At 35.8% G+C, this 18,521-nt stretch overlaps 1 protein-coding gene across 7 annotated transcripts in view; it reads right to left on the reverse strand.

The window, feature by feature from the left end:
- SMARCA1 (SWI/SNF related, matrix associated, actin dependent regulator of chromatin, subfamily a, member 1) overlaps positions 1–18,521 on the reverse strand; it is a 426,620-nt gene that overhangs the window by 376,167 nt on the left and 31,932 nt on the right. For all 7 annotated transcript variants that reach the window (XR_004622504.1, XM_034649950.1, XM_034649955.1 and 4 more), the window contains 4 exons: positions 14,665–14,775; positions 14,288–14,401; positions 5,367–5,489; positions 2,869–3,001 (listed from right to left, as the gene is read on the reverse strand). Coding sequence is in view for 6 of the 7 variants with exons in the window: in XM_034649950.1 (XP_034505841.1) it covers positions 2,869–3,001; positions 5,367–5,489; positions 14,288–14,401; positions 14,665–14,775 (481 nt within the window). In the remaining variant the exon portion in view is untranslated. The remainder of the gene's footprint in view (positions 1–2,868; positions 3,002–5,366; positions 5,490–14,287; positions 14,402–14,664; positions 14,776–18,521) is intronic.

Genomic DNA, 18,521 nt, shown 5'->3' on the forward strand with positions numbered 1-18,521 from the left:
AGAGACAGCCAGCGACAGAGGGAACACAAGCAGGGGGAGTGGGAGAGGAAGAAGCAGGCTCCCAGTGGAGGAGCCTGATGCGGGGCTCGATCCCATAACGCCGGGATCACGCACTGAGCCAAAGACAGACGCTTAAAGACTGAGCCACCCAGGCGCCCCTGGAATTTTTAATTATCAATCCCAAATGACTAGAATTTCAAAAGATACTACAGACACTAATTTAAGCTATGCTTTCATTCAAACATGATATAGAAGGGAACAAACACATAAAGTTAAACAGAAGAGAGGAGACCGTATAAACTTAGAGAACATAGCTCCCCAGAAGCTATGCAAAACAAAATGAAACAAAATGAAACTCATTATCCCAAAACAAAAATGAAACCCATTATCAACAGGTCACTCAAACTTCCTATGAAGCAGCAATTTCTACCAAAACTCTTACTTTACTTTTGGAACCACTCACTAAACTTAATATTTCCAATGACCTGTTATCTTGTTTTCTAAACTTACTTGAAATAGCCTTTTCTCTTAAAAACAAAAAATAAAACAATAACAAAAAAACCCAACAAAGTCACCCAAATTTTATATATGATCTAAATAATTTGGTTGCATTATATCACGTTATGACTTCAGCAAAAGACCTTTTAATAGCATACTCTACCCTCTCAAATTTTTCATTTTTAGAGCCTATCATAAAAGGAATGTTAGTGCTCTCAGAGTTTTATTTATTTTTGTGGGGGTGGGGCTTCAACAACAAACATTTATTTCTCACAGTTATGGAGGCTGGGAAGTCCCAAGATCAAGGTGCTAGCAGATTCCAGGTCCAGTGAGAGCCCACACCCTGGTTCATAGATGACCATCTTCCCAATATGTTCTCACATGTGGAAAGGGCAAGGGGGCTTTTTTGGGGTCTCTATTATAAGGGCACTAATCCCATTCACGAGGGCTCTACCCTTATGACCTAATCACTTTCCAAAGCCCCCATCTCCTAATACCATCACGTTGGGGGTTAGGATCTCAACATAGAAATTTGAGGCAGGAAACATCTAGCCCATAGCACACAATTGGTACATTAGTGGGCCATTTTCTTCTTTGCACTGGACATCAACCACCCATCTCAGCATCACACAAGGAATTGTCACTCTCTGACTTTTATAAGCACCTCTGTTCATTTTTTCATTCTCTCACTTATTCACTCAACATATAAATGGCTGTTACGTATAATATACTCACAAACAGCCATTTGTATATATTTCTTCTTTTATTGCAACCAGTTACATAAAGCCATTCCAATCTCCCCACCCTCTGACATGGCCCCAATTAAGCTGCCCTGAGCTAGTCATGCCACCAAGAGCATCTGACACAGCATTTTTTTAATCACTTGTTTTCTTGCAATTTCATAAATATTGATGCTATTTTGAAGAAAATTCTACTTCAGAAAATCTCTCTGCACAAAATCTCTCTTATACTCTTTTCCTTCTATTCTTGCTGCTAGAATTTCTTGCTCTCATTTTTGCCCTATGCCCCCAGATGTCCCAAACTTATGTGACAGAGCTTAAGAGTAATAGTAATGTTATGCTGGAATCAAGGAAAAGGAAGTTCATAAATTTGATATTATATGAAATAAAAACTCAATGCAATCAGTCTCTAAATTCCCTGGTAATCACCAGAAACCCTTTCAGATTTCCAAAACAAAAAGTGTCTTTTCTCTAATGAACTGGATTTCTTCAAGAACTAACACTCTAGATAAATTAAAAGCTGTTCTTAACTTGTATCCATTTTTGGTGTATTTATTAGTATTATAATGTTTGCTCCCTGCTATTTTTCACTGCAAAAACACAGAATTTCAGTTGTTAAGCTAAATAGGCTTTGAGAGGTCAGCACAGAAACCTAAACCTACTTTGTAATATTTCTTCTATAAGAAAAAATGTTCTAGATCCTAAACAGCTCATATTCAGACTAAATTTGAAAGTTCAACCTATTTGGAAGTTAGAAACCTGCTGTTCTACATATGGAAAACTTGCTTGAGATAATGACTATCTTTAACAAGATTTCTTCAGAAGCCTGAGGTTAGATGTGCTGTGACATGGGAAATAATATTAACTCCATATGCTTCAAGACCAAAGACACAGCTGAGTAAGAAAGGGAGATGATTCTAGAAACAATCAAAAGATTTATTCAACCAGACTTTTTAGATCTATTCCAGCCGGCCCTGAGTTAATGGAATGCACATGACCTGCCTGGAGTTGACTGGAACCGTGAAGGTATCTGAGGATAGAAAAGGGTCTGAGAGGAATTTTCTACTTCATGGATGACCTAGAAAGACACTAATTCAATCCTCTGAACCTAAAGTCTCAGATTTGAATTTCCCAGAAGAGGACTCATTCAATAGCTACCCTTGTTTCATTAGGGCTTTACTTGCCTCTATTAGCTAGCTGCTAAGGACAGCAGCAGTCGATTTAGATAAATCTTATAATCTTTTTTGTGGAAATACAATTATATTTTATACTTTTACCTATACTTTATTCATAAAAGTTTAAAAGATCTCTGAACAGGGGCGCTTGGGTGGCTCAGTCGTTGGGCATCTGCCTTTGGCTCAGGGCGTGATCCCGGCTGCGTTCTGGGATCGAGCCTCACATCAGGCTTCTCCGCTGGGAGCCTGCTTCTTCCTCTCCCACTCCCCCTACTTGTGTTCCCTCTCTCACTGGCTGTCTCTCTCTCTGTGTCAAATAAGTAAATAAAATCTTTAAAAAAATAAATAAATAAATAAATAAAATAAAAGATCTCTGAACAATGATACAATTAAATTGACACTAAAGAAATGGATAAGGTTACAATTAAACACTATCTTTAAGGTTATATACAAACCTGAATATTCCATGACCTCCTCAGGGGATTTGCCCTCCACCTCTCGAGCTATATTATCGATGTCATCTCTTCCATACTTCTCATTAGCTTTAATAAACTGGTTAAAATCTCGCTTAGTCCAGTTTGTGAATCCCTGTGAACAGAAATTAAGCATCATCAATACAAGTTAAATCAGCAAACCCATTTCTTCTTCTACTTATTTCTATACAATGACACATTAAAAACAGTTTAAATAACTTAAAGTGTTCCTCCTTACAAAATCCCAGTTTTTTTATAATCAGAAGTTGAGTGTTATAAAAATAACTGCTTTTCTATCATGAAGAGAATGTACTTCTCTCCAAGTACTACAAACAGATTTATAGTTCCAAGATACTGTGTAGTTTTTAATTCCTTATTTTATAGATGCCTACATTAAAATACAAATGCAATGATATAAAAATGCTAACACAAATAATGAAGTCCTGATATAAAAAGTTGCCAGCAAGATTTATTTATTCAACAAATTCTTTTGAACAATATGCAAGGCACAGTGCTTCAATAGTTTTTTTCAAAGATCTGTTCCCATGTAAATTAAGAAAGAAATGTGATTGCATTAGATCAAAAAACACAGAGGAAAAAATAAGAATGCAGAAAAAAATTTGTAGATCTTTACATCATTCCAAACTACAGGTGACCCCTGAACAACATGTGTTCGAACTTCGTGGGCCCAATTATAGATGGATTCTTTCGATAAATACTGTGCAGTACTGTAAATGTATCTTTTCTTCCTTATGATCTTCTTCATGACATTTTCTCTTCTCTACCTTATTTTCTTGTAAGAATACAGTATGTAATACATGTAACATACAAAATATGTGTTAATCAACTATTTATGCTATCAGTAAGTCTTCCAGTCACCAATAGGCTATTAGGTAAGTTTTGGGGGAGTCAAAAGTTACAGGAAAATTTTCAGCTACATGGGGGGTCAGCACCCCTAACTCCCACATTGCTCAAGGGCCAACTGTACTGTGAATAAATAATTTCTATTCAAAATTGTATTCATAAATAGAATTTCTATAAACAGAATGTTATTGGTCCCACTCAATTTCTTTGTTAAAAGAACAGTTTAACCAATCAATGTTTTAAATCTCTTTGGTATTATTAGTATGTCTGTGAAGTCACAAAACCAAAAATTTGTTTTCTACTCCTTATATCCCAACCCATAACAATGTGATATCCCTAGCTGTTCAAAACTCTATCCCTGGCCTTTAGCTGATGAAGATTTCAGGTGACCCCACATTTTGTATCTTCGCCATGACATTTTTTAAAAGATTAATTATTTAAGACACCAGAGAAAGATGTTTAAAGAGGAGTGAAAAAATTGATTTTACTTCTAGTTACAAACTAAAGCAATTCCTCAGTTGATACTGTATATTCACAATATGGTGTACATTCACCATATACTGTAAGCTAAGTAGCATTCTAAGACCATAACTTTATTTTTATGTTCAGGAAATAAATTGTGAAAACAAAACATGAATATTTAAATGTTTTATTTTATTCTGTGGTAAGTTCTAATATTCAGCCAACTGCAATTACATTTTCAAACTAAACTTTATGACTTCCAGGCATTTGGCTCAAAAACTTATGAATATAATTTGTAAAAATACACTCAGTAAAATTATACATCATAACAAAGAAAAGACCTACATAATAAATAAGATATAAATATAAAAACTATCTCTCAATAATTAATGTGGCAACTTTCCTAGCACTGTGCCTTGCATGTTGTTCAAAAGAATTTGTTGAATAAATAAATCTTGCTGGCAACTTTTTATACTAAGGTGGTATCATACAGTACACATGCTTGTTTATTATCTTAAAAAGGTCTTTTATACTGTAACTTTTTTATCTTCTACAGATTATTCATCTCCTATAGATTATTTGTATATTGTTTCTACACTCATAAAACTCATTAAAACAACAATGATCAGAAAGCATTAATAGTTTGTTCAAATGAAAATGTTCCCTATTCAATAACTATTAGCTTTTAATTATACAATAATGACCTTACAAAGTTTCAGAAATCTCTCACTGTTGTATTAAAGTTCTTTCCAAGACAGGATAAAAGGCTTTTGAGAATTATGAAATTATTCCATAAATAAAAGATTAGTAGAGTATAATTTCAGAGGGTAGTTCACAATCAATAAAATAAATTTAAACTTTCAAGAATATGCTAGTAATTGCTGCCTATCAGGATTCATACATGGATTAACATAACTGATAAAATATGTCTTCTTAGTAATAACTGACACTTATATTCTGGCATTTCCGAATGGGTGTATTCTACAAATGGGATACAAAAAATAGGAATAGCTGATCTAAATATATGTTTACCAAATAGCCCTGCATGTTGTTGATGTGTCTAATCAGCCCATACAATAAAAGGTAAATGTGATCTGTATTTTCTTTTTTCTACTAGTTAATTAGAAACACTTCAGCCACTTAAAATATTTTACTTGTGTAAGAAGTTTTTCTTTTTCTTCAGTCTCTTCTGGTGTAAGAGGTTCAGCTCCATCAATCTTTTTTTGCTCCTCTCTTTGAACCACAGCTGGATTAGGAATATCAGGATTCCGTGGGACCTATACATCAAGAGATGAATTGTAAGTAAACTGTTGAGAAAAATTAATTGAGGGTGTATATACACATATCAATCTTAGAGTTATTTCAACAGTAAACAATATTAAGTCATACCAGAATGACACATGATCTTCTCCACATTCTTACAATCATGATATTACCAAAATAAAAAACATTCTTAAATGTACTGCATGCTATTTTAGAGTTAAACCCCTTGCTAAATGCCCCATTATATTCTAGATTTAATTATAACTGTGGAACAAAATACCACCTTATAATATTGTAATACAGGGTAGTAACAGTAATATCATTATGCCAACACCAACGTTATACAATAAAATCTCAAGCCCAGAAGAAACAAAAAGTTTTGCAGCACAAAAAGAGCCCATATTCGCCTGGCAATACACCCAGCAAAATAGACCAGGGTAGAGAAGTGCAATGCACCTGAAGAATGCATTCAATGCCCTGATCAGGTCAAAATGCAAAAAGAAAGGAATGCTTTTACTGCCTACCAGGGTATGGAAAGGGAGAGCATCTTCACATAAATGCAAACACTGGAAGAAGTGAGGGGATAAGGAAGAACCAAAAAAAAAAAAGAGAGAGAATATATATAAAAGGGGAAGGGTAGCAGAGCACACAAACAGCTATGATGGAACCTGCAGTCAAGAGAAAAAGCTACAGTAGCAGTGGCCAACAGAAATTCTAGTGTTTTAGATACAGAACTGTAAAACGCTGACAACTGAGAAGAGAGCTCAAGTCCAAAAGACTGAGGACAGAAGCTCAGCTCTCCAAGGAAGTAAGTAGTCAGCCATTCGGCTGTATCTCAAAGCTCTGGCCCTTATGTTCCAACTGTCATAGTGAACACAGACAACCTGTACAGTTCAGCAATATGGAGCAGCATTCACTGTATGGAGTGACAAACTAAGTCAGTCAGGCCAAAGCCTCACATCATTTCTATGTACACCTGCAGTAACAATGTAGCACCCTGATTTTAAGACAGCAGGTACATAACATGTGTGGTACATTTTATAGCATTCCATTAAACATGAAAGGGGTTGACACTAAGCCTTGCACTGTTTGATATGCACACCCACCACAAACAACTCATTCCCTAGGGATGTCAGATAGTCATAGTTTTACTATAATGTAATTATAATACATATCACAGTACATTTTCCTAATTGTTATACATATTTCACAGAGTTTGAAACTATTACATTGTAACTTGAAAATAAATATTTTTTAAAAACAACTGCATCCAGTTTTTTAAATATAAACCCTACTAAATGGGTTTAAAAGAATTACTGAAAAAACACATTCATTTGCAATCATCAGTACCACACAATCAAATTAATAATACTGATTAAATGTCTATTATGTCCATAGCACTATGACAGGTATTCACTGGAATATAAAAGCAGTAGATATGGTCCTTGCCTACAGGAAGCTCACAACCTAGTTGTGGAATTTTGAATTCTAAGGATTTGGAGAAATGGAGAAGAAGAGGGAAACAACATTCTAGGCTGGAAGAATATGAGCAAAAATGGTGAAAGCAAAGCCAGGAAGGACCATATGGGATTTATATTGAAAAGGAGTTAAGAAACAAGGCCAGGTTGAGATAGATTTACAAGGGCTTTTGAAACTACACAGTAGTGAGGTGTCTTGGTGGCTCAGCTGGTTAAGTGTCTGACTCTTGATCTCAGCTCGGGTCTTGATCTCAGGGTTGTGAGTTCAAGCCCTACACTGGGCCCCATGTTGAGCATGGAGCTTACTTTTAAAAAAAGTTATACAGCAGACAACAGCAACCACTAGAGATTTTTCCATAAGAGACTAAAGTGTCAAAACATAGTGTTCTCACTTGTAAGCTTTGTGTTGGATGGATTGAAGCGGGGAAGCAACTAGAGGAAAGAGAACCAGCTGAGTGGTCATAATCTAGAAATGAGGTATGATCACCTGGCCTAGGATGATAACAAATGGAAAAGGAAAAGAAGGTATAAATTAAAAATGAAATGCAGGGGCGCCTGGGTGGCACAGCAATTAAGTGTCTGCCTTCGGCTCAGGGCGTGATCCCGGCGTTATGGGATTGAGCCCCACATCAGGCTCCTCTGCTATGAGCCTGCTTCTTCCTCTCCCACTCCCCCTGCTTGTGTTCCCTCTCTCGCTGGCTGTCTCTATATCGAATAAATAAATAAAATCTTTAAAAAAAATGAAATGCAGTCCAGTGATAACTTTGATTTTTATGTTTATTTTTAGATAACTTTTTTAATAGCTAAATTCAATTTTAAATAAGATGCACACCAGCAATTCCATTCCTAATATATCTATCTATACAAAGACCTTTGCAAAAATGTTCACAGCAGCTTTACTCATAATAGCCAAAAAAAAAAAAAAAACCAGAAAATAATACCAGAACCTTGGCTCTCTCTGGGGAGTGGGTCTAGATATTGAAGGGGAAGAGCCACTTTCTGAGGTGACGGAAATGTTTTAGATCTTTATAGGGGTTTCGGTTATGTCAGCATATACATTTGTCAAAATACATTGAATGAAACATTTAAGATTTATACATTTCATTGTATGCAAATTTTACCTTAAAAAAAGAATCAAATAAATACTGAACTCTGGCTAATGATATGCATGTTGAAGTGTTTCCGGGTCAAATATACTTATGTCTGCAACTTTGAAATGCATAAAAAAAAGATGGATGGTGCACCTGGGTGGCTCAGTTGGTTGGGCATCTGCCTTTGGCTCAGGTCATGATCCCAAAGTCCCGGGGTCGAGTCCCGCTTCGGGTTTCCCCATTTAGCAGGGAGTCTGCTTCTCCCACCCTCCCCCCTCTCATACTTTCTCTCTCTCTCTCTCTCTCTCCCCCTCTCAAATTAATAAATAAAATCTTTTAAAAAACAAGTTGGATATCCATTTGCTAGAGGCTGGACAAATGGACAAATAGATGATAAAGCAAATACAGTAAGATGTAAATTGGAGAATATATGCAGTGTGTATACAGATTTCACTGTACAATTATTTCAATATTTTTGTATGTTTACAATTTTTTCATAACAAAATGTCTGGAAAAAATTACAGGCATAGCTTTAAAAGGTTAACAGACCCTTGCTGGCATGTGAAATTACTTTGGCTTCAAATTTTAATTTTAACTAAAGAAAAACCTCTTTAATCTTAAGATATTTTTTAATCAAATAGCTTCAAATATTCCATGTCCAACAAACCATATTTTAAAAAGTATTTCATAAACACTGAATTTTATGCCAGAAAATGGAAATGCACCTGGAAACATACTCACACAAAATAAACTGTTTATTCTTATGCAGATATCTCCAATACTAAAAATTTCCCCCTTGAATTTAAGAAAAACAAAATCATAACCTTACATTATACCATCAGATTTTAGGCTCCATGGCAGACTACTTCTTCCAGATCCACTGCTCATATTTTTAATACAGCAAAACTTTAGAATGACTTCATCAATGTTATGTTTACTATTTTAATTCAAATACATAACAGAATTAGAAATGACTCAAAATTCCTGCATTCCTATATCTCCTTCCACAAGAAAAAGAACTCCTTAATATTTACCATTTTTAAAAGCTATTCATTTTTACTTAATGAAGTTCTTATCAGCATTAGACTTCCTGGAGTGATTTCAAAGTGTTACGTAAGAATTAAGTAGACAAATTATAGACCAACAATACTTAAGCAATACCTAGAAGCTATCTCAAGTATTCATACTGTATGTCTTTCTGATGGCCCCCAATAACACTTAATACAGCCACAGTTTAATCAGTTATCTTTCAAAAGGAAACATCTCAATGATTACTTGGATTTCTAGTCAGACACCAAGGAATTTGCAATTAAGAGCTATGTTCCATGGAAAAGTGAGAAGAAAATTTTGGCCTTGGCTAGACAAGTTTTAGCAAGCGTTTCATAGAAACATGGAAAAATGAATTAAATGTAGTGGCACACAAACTGAAATCCGCACACTGTACTGTTCCCACCACTGCAAACACATTACCAAAACTCACAAAGATTATGGAACTTCGTCCATTTGTCATGTTTACATCTGTCCCTAAAGGATTTTTTTTATTGAAGATAAATGTAAAAATATTCTACAGCTTTCTTCAGCTTCAAATATGGCAAAAGTCTTTCACTCCAAGTCTTAGACTCCATGGGATTTCTAGATCCTCTGGATTTTTTTAGTTCTGCAATTGAAATTGCAATTAACTCATCCTCTTCCAATAGAAAGATTTCAGGGAACACAGTGATTAAATACATTAAGTAACTCCTTTAAGTTGCAAGAGCAATCAAGCTTCTGAATGTATCTAACTTGCAACAAGGTCAAAGCTTAGACAGCAAGGAGAATTGACGCATGAGGCACTGCTATCCACCAAGTGGTTAGGGCAAAACAAACAATACTTCTCAGCCTCAAATAAAACTCTTTAATTCCAGATCTTATCATGAGCAATATAGCTGTGACCTTGTTGTGCTAAATATCGGGGGGGGGGGAATCAAAATATAAAATAAAAATGCAAATAAGCAGGCTCTGGAGAAAAATGATCTTTACCAACAGCTTCCAAAGTACGGAGCCCAGGGTACCTCGGTAGCTCAGCTGGTTAAGCGTCTGCCTTTGGCTCAGGTCATGATCTCAGTGTCCTGGGATCAAGCCCCTTGTCAGGCTCCCTGCTCAGCCGGAAGTCTGCTTCTCCCTCTCCCTCTGCCCCTCCCCCTGGCTCATGTGTGCACTGGCATGTTCTCTCTCTCTCTCTCAAATAAATGAAAATAAAATATTTAAAAAAAAATACTGAGCCGCTTACTGGTACCACCCAAAATCACTACAGACTAAGACTATGGGGACTCAAAGTTGACAGAAAAGTACCATGCACCATAATACCCCCAGCTATAAGACTACACCTCTCTCTTTTGAGTTAGCAATCCTTTAAGCAGAAGGGGGGAAAGAAGTCCCTTTCTGAGAACATAACTATGCATAGAGAACACCAGGTAACTGCACTGTAGCAATTCTGTTAAACTGAGAGTAAACTATTGCTCCACTCACTTTGTGGCTCTGGTGAGTTTTCTGGAGCTATAGAGGGAGAAAAAACAATGCTGGGTATCTTCGAGAAGATAGGTATTAGTTATCAATATCACATCTTCCCTGAAAAAAACAACAACAGCTTTTGCAGATGACTAGCATGCCACACTCATCTGTCTATACTCTGAACTCAAACACAACACCTACCTAATTAAAGGACCCACTTTAGCTCAGGTCTGCCTCCCCTGGTAAAGAATGGAAGAGACAAGGTTCAAAAACAGCCAACATTCAGAATGAACTCTTACTTGTCTCAAAAATCCTCAGCTAAATATGCATATATATGGAGGATCAAGGCAAGTCTTAAGGTGATACAAAGGCAATCCAAAATGAGGCTAAAGAGAGCACAAGGCTAGTAGAGTGGTAGGGGATGGATTTTCCTTCCACCATCAACACCACACCACCATACTGCAAACCCCCACCATCTTCTCTCATCTTTTCACACTTCAACAAGCCTCCTGGCTGATTTCCCTAGATAAACTCATCATTCTCTGTACTGCAGCCAGAGTGATCTTTTAAGAATGTAAATCTGATCATACTCTACCACTTAAAAGTTGCTTGACCCAGGGTAAATTACTGGACCTCTATATGCCTCAGTTTCCCCATCTATAAAACAGGGATGTAGATTCAGGGCTGCTATGAGGATAATGAGCTGATCTTTTGAAAGAACTTAGAACAGAAAACAACACAAGCAAGGAGTAAATAAGTATCTGCTATTAGTAATTTACCACCACCCGTCCCTCTGCCTTAAAAACATCTCAGTGCTTTTCCTTTGCTCTAAAGGTAAAGTTCAACCTAATTAATGTGACCTATAATTAATGTTCAGCGCTCCACATGATCTGACTCTGCTCACTCACCAAATTCGTCTTGCCCCTCTCCCTCCTTACCAACACTAGCCTGCCTTCAGTTTCTGAAGGGGCCATCATCCTCTACTGCAACACCTCTGTACTTATGGTTTCCCGGCCTGAGCTCTTCTCTCCCACACTTCCCTTGACTAATTCCTGTGCATCTCTCTGATCTTAATGTAATAACACTTCCTTAGGGACCATCTCCCTGATCTCCCAATCCACATTAGATATGCACTGCCATGCTGCCTCGTAGCACCCTCTGTAAGCACAGAAAACAAATAATGTCATTACTCTGTAGCATCAGCTTAGTATCTGTCTCTTCCATTAGAACATAAGTTCCATGCACTGAGGGACCTCGTCTCTCTTCTTCACTACTTCATCACCTAAGGAATGGCCTAGGACCTGATACAGAAGTACTTAGCAAGTATGGATTAAGTGAAAAACAGCCCTCCTTTCACTAATACTTCCTTCTCCTGTCATGTATCTCTGGGAGGTGAGGAAGAGAAAAGAGTAAGGTACCATAGCACAGATTCCATGCTGTCTTCCCTCTCCTCATTCATCCCTGTCCTCCCTTCTTCCACCTGCCTCCTTGTCACCCTTTGCAGCTGTCCCCTCATTCCTCCCTCTTCTAAGGTTTCTCTCTCCTCCATCTTCTTCCAGTTGGCCACCACCCAACTGTGATTATGAGACCTCACCCCTAACCACAAACTGCCTGTAATGAAAGGCACTGCTTGCATTAAAACTAGAGCTGTGGCGAGGATGTGGTGGGTGCTGTACTATCACGGGGAACAGAATCTCAGGATCTCCAAAGAAGGAGCATGAACAGTTATATTGGCAGTGAGGATTTTTTTTTTTATTGTTGCTATTTGACTACCACTTGGCTCACCTCCCAAACATGTCATACCACTATAAACACAGTCCTTATTTAGGGCTGCAAAAAGCAGCAGGGTTATGTCACATGCAGAAATAGCGCAGAATGTCTGAGTGGAAAGAGCATAGCATTTGAACACTGAGAACCTGCGGTGGAGACCAGTACCCCCCTGGCAACTCTGTTAGCTATGTGACCTTGAACAAGTCTTTTAACCTCTCTGAATTTCTGTCTCCTCACCTCTTATATGGAGGTGATAACAACATCTATGTCACAAGGCTGTTAGAAATCAAATGAAGTATGTGATAAAGCATTTCACAGATTATAAAATGCTCTACACAGATATTTGATTACTAACTGGGCTTAACATTTCAATTAATTTTCAAGTCTCACTAATAACAATCTACAAAAGTAACAAAATAATGGTCTAAAGTAAAATTTTTATAACTTTAGGTGGGATAATAGATACATGTATTTGTTTAACTCATGAAATATTACTAACTACTTTATTAATTTTACTACCTTCATTTTTATTTTGTATCTACAATTTCCTGTTTCTACTGGTATATCACCATTTTCACTTTCTTTGAAACTGATTTTATTCCTGGTCTGAATGTTCAGTCATGGTACTTTTACTCTTTGACAACTTCCTAAGACAGATTTTACCCAGTCATGTTGGTTAAATACATTCAAATGTAATCATATTTCCCTAACAAGATTATAACTAACTACTTACATTCACCATCAGTTTCTTGTTCCTGTTTATATATATTGAAATTTGGTACATAAATAGCAAGCAATCCCTTTTTTGCTCCATTTCAAATGGTAATGCTCTCACTCTGGACAAATAGGACAATCTAGAGATCCACTCTAGTGAGTACCTTATATACATGGAGCTTTTCTAGGAACATTACAGCTACTAATCAAAATAACTGGGCATATTTCCACTTGTGATAAAGGTTCACAAAATAAATTTTAAAACATAACTTCTAACTCATAAAATAGAAAACTTCATAAAATTACAATAGTATTAATATTTTTATAATTTTGCTTATACTACTGAATTTTACACCTTTGGTCATCTGTTTTCACTCACTGGAAAGTCAGTTTCAGCAAATAGAAATAACTAGGTATGCTTAATCTCTCAGTGTGATAGCTTTAGGGTAACAAACATTTCCCTCACTAAAAATGAGTTCCTATCTACCTATATAAATAAGAATCTTGATTTCCAAAAGATCATTTTAAAATGTGAGAATTCGTCATCATATATCATTATCTTTAACACCTAACTGGCAACAATCAAATAACTACCAATAGGGCTTTCATCAACCCAAGAACAATAAGTACAAAAGTAGTATTCCTTGCTGTCATATTAAGGAAAATGATTAAAAACTTCATATCATCTATCATATATTCACTTCTAATTAATCACATGCTTATTGTTGGGGCGCCTGGGTGGCTCAGTTGTTAAGCATCTGCCTTCGACTCAGGTCATGATCCCAGGGTGCTGGGATCGAGCCCCACGTCGGGCTCCTTGCTCAGCGGGAAGCCTGCTTCTCCCTCTCCCACTTCCCCTCCTTGTGTTCCCTCTCTCGCTGTGTCTCTCTCTGTCAAATAAATAAAATCTCTAAAAAAAAAATATGCCTAGTGTTCTTTCTACATATTCTTTCACCACTCAAACATTTAGCATTATTAAAATAATGTTATTATCACTATTTTTGAAATATTGGATAATTCTCCATTAATCCCATTTCATGATGATCCTACTGGTGATTTGGTAGTTTGATGTTTGACTTCTAGTTAAACCTTCTCTTTGGTTTTAGAAACACCACTACTTTGATTTACTCTTATGTTCTCTCACATTAAAATGGAATGCTTTCCAGTCTAGCTTACTAGATTATATTAGCTTAAAAGCGTACATTATACTAATCTAAAAACTTTAAAAAATAAAATAAAAGTCAAATAAGTAAAAACTTAAAAAATTACCTTATAGCCTATTGTCTTCCTATAATAAAGAATTTCCTTTTCCAGGAGCTCAAATAAACGTGGTGGGAAAAACTGAAAATCCTGAACATTTGGCTGCTTTGGAGGTCTTGGAGCCTATGGGGGGAAAATGCATTACATATATATTTGTTTTCAGTACATGAAGTGAACATACTTCTTTTACTATTTCTTTTACATATATAGAAAAATAAATACAATAAAATCGCTTTATATGGTGGGGCCATATCAAGAACTTTTCTACATTGTTGTTATATTTTAAGGACTATATTGTTGCACTGATACAAGTCAATCTAAATGACAGACCATGTTACAAGAGAAGTCTGCTATCGGATATAAAAACTGGCCTCATAATGTTTTACCTTTGGAACCTTTGGCTCGCTGACACGTAAAGCCTCTCTAAAGTAGGCATCCACTGCGTAGTTTGCTTTGCGTTCTCGTTTAGGAGGTTCAATCCATTCCACCATCCCAAGCTATACACAAGAACAATGAATTTAATTATTCCAAAATGTTTATAAAAATCAAACACATCAATGTTGCAGAAGCATGAGAAAACTACAGCCATTCGGAAGAAGCAGAACTTGCGCTTTAGAAGTCACAATTATACGTCCCAAGTTCCAAACCCTTGTACTGTATATGCCAAGTTTAGGTGCAAGGATGCTTTTGTTTCCTTTTTTTTTTTTGTAAGTAAGTTTAGCTGTTACTAAAAAACTTAGTTCTTCCTTAGTAACTGAGAAGAGTTTGCACAATTTGGTTAGTATTCTATGTCGAAATAAATAGTACCTAATATAGAAGACTAACATTGATTCTGGTAACTGTGTTAAGTGTATGAATTAGAAAGTAGCTGAAAAGGGTAAATGATGAATATCAACATGACAGGTATATGTACCTTCAAATCAAGAGAAATTTTAAATGAAGTAGGGTCTTGGTAAGGTAGCTGTGGGAAAAGTCAGTGGAATCAGAAAAGACCTGAATTTGAAACCATGTTCTGCCACTGTACCAGTTGTATAACTTGGGGAAAATTAATTCCTCCCTCTGTGAAGTGGGAAGAGTAATACCTACCTTGAGGATTAAATGTGATCACGTAAGTTAAGGCATTAGATAAACTGCCAGTAGTTAAACCTAAATTATTATTAAACACCCAAAGTTGGGTGAACAATGATTAGGTAGCATCACAAAACTCTACCCCAATATCAGCTAGAAAATACAATTTAAGGGGCGCCTGGGTGGCACAGTGGTTAAGTGTCTGCCTTCAGCTCAGGGCGTGATCCCAGCATTCTGGGTCGAGCCCCACATTAGGCTCCTCTGCTAGGAGCCTGCTTCCTCCTCTCCCACTCCCCCTGCTTGTGTTCCCTCTCTCGCTGGCTGTCTCTTTCTGTCAAATAAATAAATAAAATCTTAAAAAAAAAAAGAAAATACAATTTAAAAGCCAATGGGCAAAACTGACAATACAAAATTCTGGAGTCTATAGGGATGGTTTTCCAGTTCGGGTATTTTTCTTGATTTCACAGTGCCTATCCCAGTGCCTGCACACAAAACAGGCCATTAATCTACAATTAATGAACCCACTCTATTTGATCTTATCTAAGGGTGGAGTTACAACATTAGTATCATAATTTAAGAGTGGATGATAAACTAAGATGACTAAGATGGTTAGAGATCTACAAACTTTCAGTGTCCAAAGTAAAGACTAAAGACTGACATAATGGTGCCATTCACACATGTAAAAGTCTATCGACTAGAAAAGAACACAGTTCTCTGTTGATCCATAAGGTTAAAACCAATGTGGAAAGTAGATTGCTACTCGATATAATTTAACAAATATGCCTTAAGTACCTATTGTATTATTTACAAGTCAGTGTCAGGGATACAAAGGTGAATAAAATAATCTCTTCCATCAAAGAGCTTATAAGTCACATAAGAAGTTTTCTGAGAACCAAAAAATATAAAACAGTGAAATGAACTCTCCCAAGAGGAGTAAGATTCCCAATATCCACATTGAAATAGAGGCTGGATAACCACCCTACATGCTACAGATGGGATTTCTTAATTACAAAAAGGTTAGACTAAATGACCTTTAAGATATCTTTTAACTCTAAGACTCTTTGACATATAGACAGTATAACGTGAGTTTACATAAAATAAAAAATACCGAAAGCAGTGAAAGTAGTTTTGTTTTTCCCCCCTCAAATGGATTAATGTGAGAGGACAGTAATAGAAAAGATACCTTAAAAATAACCAATATGTTATTTGTCCCAATTGGAATGAAAATAAATCAATAATAATTTAAGTTAACTTAGTCAAAAGTAATGTGTTGGCCGTTTAACCCATACTTATATGCAGGTCTAGGTATTCAAATTTGGAATAAGTATTAACAACCAATTCCCAAACTTTCAAAAACACTAAATCATGCTGAATTAGTTTGTTTTAGATAAGAGTACATCAATACAAACTAATTCAGGTTAATTTTTTCAAGATCAATGTCAGTCATTATGACTTAATTTACCAGGTATGGTTGTAAAGTAATGCAGTGGGTTCAACAAATCATATATGAAAATCTACCTCATTGTGTAATTCCCAAGATTTATGTATAAACAACATTTTTTTAAGTTTTCAATTCTCTTCAAAAGATAATTTGAACCTATTTTAAGAACCTATCTAGGGGTGCCTGGGTGGCACAGCGGTTAAGCGTCTGCCTTCGGCTCAGGGCGTGATCCCGGCGTTATGGGATCGACCTACATCAGGCTCCACTATGAGCCTGCTTCTTCCTCTCCCACTCCCCCTGTTTGTGTTCCCTCTCTCACTGGCTGTCTCTATCTCTGTAAAATAAATAAAATAAAATCTTTAAAAAAAAAAAAGAACCTATCTAGAAAATATGAAAAGCCAGAAATAAAAGATAATGTCAAGTCAGAATATTTTTTAAATCTGATTTTGTTATTCAACCATAAAAATTGAAGTAATCATAATTTTACTAAAATTTCTCTATATTTGTACATTATTTTGCTAGAATTGGAAGCACAGGAAAACCTGCTATATTAGACACAGACAAGTACTTTCCTAAATGCAATTTTACTCTAAGAATGCAGATTAAAAGCTCCACTGATATTTAGACTCTTCACTGTTTAATATTTTTCCACTTTATAAAACATTCTTAATACCAATAAACCCACAGAAATAATTGTAAAATTTAAAAAATTCGTATCACACAATAAGATCTCAAAAACGATTTCTGCCTTATTCATGCAAGTCATCATGTTCATCTCATCAGAATAAAATGTAAGCAGTCTAAATTAAGGTTATAGATAGAACAACCAGATAGATGTAAGTCAAGACACTAAAAACTACCAAAAATAATGAGAGCAACAAAGCATTATCAGTATACTAGTTGCGATGCAAACTAAAATGGCTCACCTCTCGTTCTTCAGTAAAATCAATATCCAAAAATAAGCTTTCTTATTTTAACAAAATTCATTTCTGTGAGTTAAAAATATAACAGCTTTACAGAACAATTTCGGCAAATAAAACAATGATAAAATTGTCTTATAACTCAAAAAATAAAATAAATATCCATAAGTCCATGCTGATATAAATAAATGAGTACAAAATAAATGAAGAGACAGGTCTTCCTTACAGAAAAATCCCAGTTAATAAATGTAGGTGGAATGAAAGAAATACAAAATTACTATTAGGCAAACACCACAATAATAACTGTTGCAGGCAAACGCTACCAATACATGCTAAAATCAGTGGGTATATGTTTGAGGAATATATTCCCCAAGATATTTGTCAAGTACAAAGGGAAAAATAGTAACTCTACAGTGAAGAAACCCAGCAGACACCACCTCAACTAAGTGATCAAGGTTACTATTTCCTGTAATACAACACAACAACACCTTATATTCCCTGGTAAAATGTTCTAAAGACTTAACATCCCTGCCATGGCATTCTTGCCAAAAAATACATAATCTCAATATAATCATGAGACAAGTTCGGACAAACCCAAAATGAGAGACAAACTATAAAACAACTGACCAATACTCTTCAAAAGAGTAAAAATCATGAAAGACAAAGGAAGACTGAGAACTAACACAGATTTAAAGAGGCTAAGGAGACATAGCAAAAAAATGCAACGTGGGTCAACAGAATGAGAAGTCACAGAATAACAGAAAATATTTGCAAAATGCATCTTATAAAAAAATATACAAAGAACTCTTAAAAT

Source organism: Ailuropoda melanoleuca, chromosome X (assembly GCF_002007445.2).
Source record: "Ailuropoda melanoleuca isolate Jingjing chromosome X, ASM200744v2, whole genome shotgun sequence".
In the NCBI taxonomy this organism is placed as follows: Eukaryota; Metazoa; Chordata; class Mammalia; order Carnivora; family Ursidae; genus Ailuropoda; species Ailuropoda melanoleuca.